At 53.1% G+C, this 10,074-nt stretch overlaps 1 protein-coding gene across 1 annotated transcript in view; it reads right to left on the reverse strand.

The window, feature by feature from the left end:
• SLC24A4 (solute carrier family 24 member 4) overlaps nt 1–5,492 on the reverse strand; it is a 162,321-nt gene extending 156,829 nt beyond the window's left edge. Inside the window, exons 1-2 of the mRNA XM_059373497.1 lie at nt 5,363–5,492; nt 3,358–3,468 (exon numbers count right to left, since the gene is read on the reverse strand). Of these exons, the coding sequence (XP_059229480.1) occupies nt 3,358–3,468; nt 5,363–5,492 (241 nt within the window). The remainder of the gene's footprint in view (nt 1–3,357; nt 3,469–5,362) is intronic.
• Between the last annotated feature and the right edge of the window lie 4,582 nt (nt 5,493–10,074).

Genomic DNA, 10,074 nt, shown 5'->3' on the forward strand with positions numbered 1-10,074 from the left:
GACTCGATCCCAGGACCCCGAGATCATGACCTGAGCCGAAGGCAGCGGCTTAACCCACTGAGCCACCCAGGCGCCCCCCACCCCAGGAAATTCTTAAAGCTCCATCTTCTTACGTCCCTTGAAGACCTCATATACTAGACCAGGACCGGGGACCCTCAGGTGGGACGGATACAGAGCAGAACCCTGAAAGGACATAAGAAACCCCCTACAGTTCTTCATGGGCAACTCCTTGACCCCTTAGAGAAAAGGACAGCCAGTGGGGGTCACCCTCGGTCCCAGCCCGAAACTCTAAGTGGGAGGAAGCTCTGGTCCACATTTACTGAAGCAGCAGCCCTAGGACGGGACTCTCTAGGTGAACAGTGAGAAAGAACCAAGTGCCAGCACCATCCAGAGGTAAAACCTGAGACTCAGGTCTCAGCCGGCCCACACCCAGCCCTCCCCCAGCACCAGCAAGTGGCTGAGAGGCGGCGGGCATGGGCCCCAAGCCAACAGGACTTTGGAATTCCTCCAGAAGCTTCTCAGCCATTGGCACACATTCTGAGGTCTGGGAGGCCAGAAAGCTGGAGCTGTGGAGAGCGTGGTAACCTTCCAACACTGGGGGACTTCGGAGTCCAGAGACAGAGGGAAACTGAGTCGTGACACTTAACTTTGGTCTCACGCGTTTGGTGACTGACCCCATAAATTTCCCCTTTTCACTAAACCCACTCTGGGGAAGTTTTCCATCTTTGCCATTGAGGCCTGCCTCTCCTAAACCCCAAGACCCCACAGAGCGCATCAGACCCAGTCACCCTCCTCTGAGCCCCTGAGGTGGCCCCCCAGGGGGCTGTTGACTACGGGACCTCTGCCATCTCCTTCCTCATCGAGGTTTCCCTGCATCAGGAGCTAGGCTTCTCCAGAACTGTAAGCTACTTGAGGACAAGGACTGTCTCTCATGCTTGTTTATATCTCCCCCACCTTACCCGCTGCTGCCACCAGGTGCCCACCACAGGGCAGGAGGCACAACAGCAAGTGTGCACTGTGTACATGCTTGTAAACTGGAAAGAGGGCCCGGGGACCAGGTGGTTGGAAGGGAGTCGGGTCTTAGCCCCGCCTGGGCGGGAAGGAAGGCTAGGGCAGGTGCAACAAAGTGGGGAGGCTGTGGGAGCTGGACCCGGGTGAACCAGGGATGAACCTGCCTGCCCAGAGGTCCTGGGGAGTCACTGAACTTCTGAGCCCCACATGCCTCATCTTTGCAAAAACACTGAAAGGATAAAAGTGCTTCATATTCAAAATGCACTTTCATTCCATCACTCGACCCAACTTTAGGGAGTTCCTTCTATAGGCAGGGCCCTATCCCGAAACAGTTAACAGAAACCCTAACCCAGGGGCACCCAGGTGGCTCAGTCCGTGATGGGCCTGCCTTCGGCTCAGGTCATGACCTCAAGGACCTGGGATGGAGCCCTTTCATCTGGTTCCCTGCTCAGTGGGGAGTCTGCTTCTCCCTCTCCCACTCCCCTCCCCCCTGCGCATGCTCTCTCACGCATGCTCTCTAATGAATAATCTTCAAAAAAAAAAAAAAGCATAATTTAAGTGTTCACTATTGCTAAAGATAGTGCAAATCTCCCTCTGTTTCCCTCTCTGTAAGGGGACAAGGCCAGGTCTTTCTGCCCAATAGGACTGACTGCTCCATGGTCAGTGGGATAATTTTTGATGAGAAAATGCACTGACAATATGGGGCAACAAGGGAGCACACAAGAATTTATCCCAAGAAACAGGGCCCTAAGCCAATGCGGCCAGACTACAGGTGAGAGAAGTTACAGGAGGAGGGCAGGGCCTGCCCAAGGTGAGGGCACCAGTGAGCCAGAAACCAAAGCTACACTACCCCCAGATTCTTGACCCAGGGTAGCAAAGCGTCCCCAGAACCCCCACCCCAGATGGTGCTGATCCTCACATCTGGGGTCCCTGGAGGACATGGAACCCAATGTCAGCCTCTGGCCTTGCACAGGTCCCCTATCCGTCCAGCCATGCCTCCACCACTTCCAGTAACAAAAGGTGTCCGAGGGAGGTTAAAGGACGGGGTGAGCACACTGCCTATCGGGTCACTCACCAGGAGTCTCTCGGGAACAGATGGTTCAAGTTCAAAGGGAATCCGGCAGCTTCTCTGCCAGCCTGGACGCACCTACCCTCCATGTCCCACAAGGCCTTCTCAGAAGGCATCCTGAGGGCAGGGGGAATTGATGGTGTGGTAGACAAGCTTTGAGAGAGCCCTGTCCTCCTTACGCCTGCAGAACCAACCATTTAATCACACAGGCTCTGGTTCCAGTGCTTCACCACTTACAAGACAATGACTTTGAGCAGCTCATGTCTTCCCCTGGAGGTCTTCTGACCTACAGAATGCTGAGAAGACCCGCCTATGAACACAAGTGAAGAAGGCCATCGAAACTGGGGTTTCCAAACCCATTCACACCCAGCCCCATACAGGGCCTTAGCAGACATCCCCCAAAAACCCCAGAAGAGGAAGTACTATTCTGCCCATTCCACAGGTGGGAAAACAGACCCAGAAAGATGCTGTGACTTGCTAGGCAATGCATTAGAAGAGCCAAGTGGTACCCATCTACAGTAAAACCTCAAAGTTCTCAGGGGGCTTCTGATTGCTTCCTCCCACTGGATCCTTCCCACAAAGACCTCCAGGTGCTGGGATCAGAGCTCCAGCCTAGGACTGCCCTAAGGCCTGGGCAGCTTCCATTTGCCTCGCCGCTCCCTGACACACTCCTGAGAATCTTCTACAGATAAGAGGTCATCTCTGGGTCCCTACAGCCTCCAATCCTTTAGCGAATTCTGAAGGGGAAGAGCAAGGTCGCCTCCCATGGCAAGCAGAATCCATCCTGGGAACTTTCATGGCAGAGAGAGGACCCTCGAACTCCCCAGAATCCTACTCCTGCAGGTACCCTGACCTGTTGTGACCCTGGTAGGTGGGTCATCCCAAAGGGCCATCTGTGGGAGCAGCTGGGCTTGCTGTCCCTCAAGTTCCATCAGATGGAGACCGTGACCAACAGGGAAAGAAAACAGACACCCAGGCGAGCAAAATCAAGACAGCAGGAGGAAAGATGGAGCCTTAAGGAGCATTGTGAGAACAAAAAGATGAAATTTTAAAACTCACCAATGTGACCTTTTCCGTTGCTGGGTAAAGAAAGTACTTGAGTTGCTTAGCTGCACAACTGATTAATGCCTGTGAGTTACCTGTCTACACCTTACAGCTATCCTTCCCCAGTCAGGTTCATCAAACCACCTTTCTCAGCTCTGGCTGTAATGTCCACAGACACAGCATCTCTAGGCCAAATGCCTTGAGGCAAGGAGTAGGGGGGATCGATTTCTTACCAGGATCTGTGCAATTCTTTGCTGTCTGAGTCCCATTCACAGGTGCCATCAGCTTTCTACTTCTCCATGTGTCTGGTAGAACCCGTTGGCTAGCAGAAGCTGTTTTATGCCCTGTATTGGGAAATAAGTCACAAATACCATTAGGGCCATACAGTGCCTGCATTCTCCTAATGACCTTACACTTCTGTATCTGGCTACCCCAGCAACAGCCCTGTGTGACGATTCAGAGCCACCTGTTGGGAGCGATGCAACGACTGGAAGCACAGTGTCACCTGCTTCACACACAGTGATTGATTTCCTCGATCTGGTCCATTGTTTCTAGTCCCAGATGCATCAGCCCATGACCTTGGCCAAGTGCGCTCAGCCCCTCACAGGTGCAACAAGGGTTTAGATAAGTCACCATGAAGTTCTTGACCAGTAAACATGCTCTGATGCCCCTGCCCCCAGGGGCACTGCATATAGAAGGCTATCAGCTCAGCGAATAGTTGGATTGGAGAAAGCTGATAGAGCTTCTCACCCTTGAATGTGCACAAAAATCACCTGGGGACCTTGTCAAAACGCAGATTCTGTTTCAGTAGGTCTGGGCTGGGGCCTGGGATTCCGTCCTCACAAGCTCCCAGACGATGCTAATTCTACTGGTCCAAGGGCCACAGAGGAACGAGGGAGAGCAGAGATGTGGATGCCAATGACCGCACACAGTTCAACTCCTAATAACTCCTGATCCAGCCAATACGAACGAGTCTCCCTTTAAGAGCTTCACAGTATTCATTTACCCCTCTTGATGTGCACACAGCTTCTGCTGGGTAATAATACCTCTTCTGTAATGCTGACACTGAAGAGCCTCTAAGTATTTTGTTATTTCTGGTGTGTAACTGAGGGGAAAAAATACCCTGGCTTGCCCAGTTGCAAAGCTCCAGGTTAAGATGTTCAAATAACCTTTCTGGGTTTCTGTTGTAAAGAGCCATGCTTTGACCTTCTAGCCTCAAATCACAAGTTGGGGTCTTAAAATGCAGTTAGTTTTATTTTTAAGAGTTGAATCAAGTTCCACCTGATTTTAACAACACACAAAAAAAAATCTTCAGATTGTCCCTAAATGCTCAGAAAGTCACCCCCTGCTTTATCTCCATGTCCAGATTGCTAAGTCGCCTGGATTTCTTTCATTTTTTTAAATGTGAAGAAGTAAAAGGTCCACAGTGTCCAGCTAAAAATGGGAGTGTTAGCCAAGTGAAGGTTTTCTGCACATTCTACATGGGCTCACATCCCCCACTCCACCCCCAAACAGATTTTTCCCCTAAGTTTCTTTCTTTCTCCACCTCAAATCTGCATATCCTAAGGGACTCCCAAATCCCTGGGTCTTGGATGAAGGAGTGTGAATTGTGGTTCCAGACACCAGAGCTCTCCTGGAGATTAAGAGCAGTTCAGCGATGCTGAAACCTGGCAGCAACCTCCCGAGGGGTCTGCCCCCCGGGCGTTTTTAGGGTTTGGAGAGGATGCATCCGGACACCCAGGACACTGCTTTAGCAGGGGCGAGGGGAAGACTGAGACCAGTTCCCAGCCTCGGTATCTGGGTTTTCTAGAAACGCGGCGCACCAAGTCTCGACTCCGCAAAATTGGAAAGCGGACCACTCAGTTCGATCCGACCCAGGCTACGAGAATTCACACCTGCACCCCGCCTCTGCGCCGCCCGTTCCCCCACACACTCTGGGGACAGAACTCTGGCATGGAGGGGCCCGATGTTCAGGCTTTCATCTTGGTAACACAGACCTGCAGCCGCGTCCTGAGCCCCCAGGGGCCGCGCGCAGCTCAGGGAAACGAGCGCCACAGCTCAAAGCGTCGATGTCGTCCCTCCCGGGTGCGCTCTACCTGCCCGCTGGGGAGGGGACCTGGCTGGATGAACCCTTGGGACCAGTCTGACGGGGAAGGAAGGGGAGACATCTCGGAGCTACCCGGCGGCTTCCCAGCCCAAGCCCCTCAACTCCCGGGGCGGGCCCTCACTGACACCTACCCAAGCTGCCAAGGAGGCCGGACGCACAGCACACCAGGGCCAGCACCGCGCACACGAAGCCAACTTGCTGCGGCAGCATCTCTCGCCTCCTGCGAACTTTGCGCGGCCGGAGCGCCCCGCGGAGGGCCATCCTGGAGCGCCTGGGCGCCGTCCCTGGGAGAGGATGGGGAGCTTCGGCGGCCGGAGTGCTAGCTGCGGCGGAGGGGCGCTGGGACTGGAGCGGGCGACGCGACGCTCAGAGGCGAGAGGCTCCCGGCCAAAGCTTCATGGCCCGCGGGCAAGGTCGGCAGGGAAAGGCCCGGGGAAGGGACGTGGGGGCGTACGGCGCAGCCGGAGCTCAGAGTCCCGCGCGCGATGCGCGCGCTCCGCGCACCATGGCTCCGGGTCGAGGAGGCAACGCCGGCACGGTGGCGCTGGCGGCCCTGGCTCGGAGGGCTGGCGCAGTCCCGGCGCCGGAGCCGCTACCTGCCCGCTCAGCCTCTGCGCGCTCGTCCGTCCGCAGCCCTGGCAGCAGTTTCCGGGGGCGCCCGCGGGGAGCACTCAGTGCGCCCCCACGCCCCGAGCCGCCGCTCCCACTCGCTGCATTCTCCCCCTCCAAGTTTGGCGGCGGCCGCCCAACAGCACCGCTCCCCTGCTTCCCGGCGAGCCAAGCCCGGGCGGCCCGGCGCGCGCGGGGAGAAGGCAGGCTGGCCCCCACGGGACCTGCGACCCTCGCGGCTCCAAGGGCCTCGACGTCAGCCCTCCCGGGGGCGAGCTCTCCCCGGGAACTTTCTCTCCGGCTGCCGGCGCCTGCGTCTGCGAGGCCGTGGCGCCTCCCGCCCGCTGCTCTCGCCTCCCTTTTCCTCCCCTCTCGCCCGCCTCTCACCCCCCTCCTCAGCACGTGTACTCCTCCCCGAGGGCGCACTCGCCCGTGCGCTCCTCCCTTCCCCCCGTGAGGCTCAACTACTGACCAATATAATCGCCCTCCTCCCTCCCCTATGGAGCCAAACAATTCCTTCTCTACCCTCCGAGGCCGCTGCAGCGAGGAACGGGTTCTGGCAACGCAGGGACTCTCGGAACAAGGGTCTCTGTCGCGCGGCCGCTCCTGTACGGGCTCCCCACGACCCCCGAGGCGACCCGAGCACCCCCCGCCCCGCCTCCCCTCCACCCGGGGCGGGCGATGCACTAGAAGATTAATTGCTCGAGCAGAGCTAACAAACAGGCTTGCACCAAGCCAACAGGCGCCCGCGCCCGCCGGGACCCGCTCCTGCAGGGCTCTCGGGGCGGGTGGGGCGGGGGAGCCGGCGGTTGGGGCGCAACGCCGAAATGCGAAACGCTCCAGATCTGGCAGAGGGAGAAACCCCAGAGTTCCGCGGCCCCATCGCCCAGAGTTGAGCTTTCGGTGTTCTGAAGCCTTACTGCTTCGCAGGGCACTCTGATTTGTTTTGGCTTTGTTTGGTTTTTCCTCCTTGTCTCTCTGATCGACTCTCTGATGTAAACTGCTTTTAAAATGGGGCAGGAGGGAGAATTACAGAAGAGGAGCAGCTGGAGAGGAATCCAGGTGCAAGGAGGGGCCTCAGCCCAGACAATCTGTGACTGCACCCTAGGACTGCCTTCCCCTCCCAGGCCAATTCAGCACGCACCTAGTTAGGATCTGCTAGGGGTTAAGTCCACCGAAAATCCTTTTTGGAATAAGGCCAGATCTGTTTAATTAAATAAATACACACCCACCGTGAGCAGGGACCCGTGCCAAGTGCCATCCAGAGAACAAAACAAAACAAGCAAAAAAAAACAAAAAAAAAGTAAGGGTAAGATCCAGTCCTTGCTTTCAAGGAACCTTAAATCAAAGGAGAGCCAGGCCCTCCACTAAACCTCTATTTAATAGATCAGTTCTAAAAGTCACTGTTCTGCAGAATGTGCGTTATTCCCTCACTACTCAATATGTGGCCCATCAGGGCATGAGTGGTGCCTGGGAATTTGCAAGAAACGCAGGCTCTGAGGTTCCAGCCCAAACCTACTGAGTCAGAATGTGCATTTTTTCACAAGACCTCCTGCAGATTTGTGTGCACGTTCCAGTGTGAGAAGTGTGGCCCTTTTGAGCCTGTCCCAGTACCTCGGTGCCTCGAGCTGGCCACCATCGGCATGATTCATCTTGGTCTAAGCAGGGATAACTGTGTGCGTGTTAGTCTAGTGTAGTAGCACACAAGTAAGAGGTACCTAGAGGGCCAGGAAAGGGAGAAATTGCACTAATTATTTTTTCAGCAGCCCATTTCAGTGCCTACAAAGATAGTGAAGGCATGAACATAAGACTAATTGCAGTGGAAACCCCTTGAGGAAATGAAATGGAAAAGGCCTGTGTTGGTCTCCTATTGAACAGCACAGGGCTCCCTCCATGTGGTCCATAGAGATGTTTTACCTGCCATTAAGGCCTCTGCTCCATATGGGTGACTGTTACTAAACTTGCCTGCCAGGGATAAAAAGAATTTTCCTTTCATTGATTTGACTGTACACAGATGCATTTCAATAGCAAATAGAAAACCCTAGAATGTGTGAAATGCATCCTTTAGAAAGCTAGCCAAGAGCCTTCGATCACATGGAAGCTGAAGGAAAAAGTTAAAATGTTAATATGCTATTGTTCTATCCATAAGACAGGGTCACATTGATTAAAAACAACTCCAAGAAACAAAATGGCATCTGCTTACTAGGATTTAATGTTTTCCTAAAACTTCCCTCTGTGGAGCCCACCTAGGGCGGTTTAAAACAAGTGTCTGGATCTGAAACGGGCCAAAGGAGTCATCAGGTGTCTGCCTTTAAACGTTTAGTGGGCTCTTTTCTAGAACATTTGTTTTCTTTGACAGCTTCCACCTGCTTTCAGTTAATAGTTAGAATGCTTGGAATAATTCCACATACACAAATGGATTCTTCTTCTTTGACAGTTTAAAAAGCAATTCATTTGAATTGTACTTTTTGCTTCATTTAAATAGTCCCCATTACCAAATAGCCTCCACTCCAGCCCTAATGACTCACCCCTCAGAAAAGAGAATTGGGTTTTATGTACCTTTCAGATTCAAAGCATTCAGGAGCATTTTCTAAGTCAGCAGGGCCACGGGAACGAATGGGAAATGCACCTCTGGGTTTATCTCAGGCCCTTGGTCTGCCTTCAATGCCACCAGATTCAGAGTATCCCCTCTGCGACGCTGCTTTCCTCTGATGGGACCTAGTTGGGAGACTCTTCATAATGCCAAATGGTTGTGGCTTTTGATAGGAAGGCTCAGTCTTTGGGGGTAGATACAATATTTTTTTTCTTAAAAATTCTTTCCTGTGGTGGGGAGAACTTCACCATTTAATTCTTCTTACTTAGTTTTGTTTTGTTTTGTCCAAGTTTACTAGAATGACCTTCTCTATAGATTCTAATTCCTGTTGCTCTGCCTTTCAGATGGCTGGAGGCAGTCAGCACCAGCCAAGGCAGCGGTTCTCAATCCTGACCATGCCTCAGAATCTCCTGGAAGGCATATTAAAACTCACCTGGCTGAGCCTCATCCCAGGGAGTCAGGTTCAATAAGTTCAAGGTGGTGCCCCATAATTTGTATTTCTAACAAGTTGCCAGGAGAAACTCAAGTCCAGGGAACCCACTTTGAGAACCACTGGACTAGGTTATGCAATGGTGACTGTAGCAAACAACAAAAGTTTGCTTCTGGGTGGCAAAATATGCAAGCTCCAAATATGCCACTTTGGCGTAAAGATTATTTTGAGCTGAAGGCAAATGAGAAGAAGCAGATACATGAAAAACCCTCTGCCCTTCCCCTATTTATGTAAAAGCAGGACATAAATTTGCAAAGGTGCCCCCTCACCCGACCCCCTACCAGGCCTTCCTGGTTAATCATGATGACAACTCTAGATCCTTATCAGCCCAGAGACAGGCGCAGAGGGATCTCTCTAACAAATCTGGCTAAAACTAGCCCTTATCTACCACTATGTATCTGCCTTTTCACAATTTGCCACCCCTAGAAGCCCCGTCTTTTCTCCTTTGTCTTGTCACTTCGCTAAAAAAAAGTATTGTTCTTTTGTTCAGATGCGATAGCCCGAGTTCTCATCACCCCTTTGAGTTACCCATGACCGAGGGCTCCTGTGTATACTCACGACGCATGTGTTCATAAACTTCTGCTTCTTTTCCTCTTGTTAAGCTGTCTTTCGTTGACCTAATTTATAGAACTCCGGCCAAGGAACCTAAGATGCATAAAGGTTAAACAGTTTTTCTTACCTGTATGCTGTCATGGGGCAGCTACACAGGTACTTGGGAGCAACCACAGTCTGAAACCTGGCAGTTCGCCAAACCAGAGGGAGCCTTCTGGAGGATCTTGCACTGGCAAGGGAATATGCATGCTGGCCACCACTACCCACATGCTCACCGTTACCCATCACTCATTGGCCAAAGCCAGTCCCAGGGTCCCACCAAACCCCCAGGATGTCCTATAGCTCCATTTTTCCTCTGCTGGCTGAGATCTGAGCTTCTGCAGTGGATAGCCCCAGTGAGAACCACCGTACAGACCTCACATCCCTCTCCCCTGTTTGTTAGGACCTTTCCTGCCTGCCCTTCCCCGTTCCCTGGTCCTGCGTGTTGCAAAGCTGCTGCTGTATATTGCCATGACATAGCCTATGATATGAGTGAGAATATCTGTCTCCTGCTGGCGAGCAAGAACCTCAAGGACTTGTCTTATCCACAGCTCTGAACA

This window comes from Mustela nigripes, chromosome 13 (genome assembly GCF_022355385.1).
Source record: "Mustela nigripes isolate SB6536 chromosome 13, MUSNIG.SB6536, whole genome shotgun sequence".
Taxonomy (NCBI): domain Eukaryota; kingdom Metazoa; phylum Chordata; class Mammalia; order Carnivora; family Mustelidae; genus Mustela; species Mustela nigripes.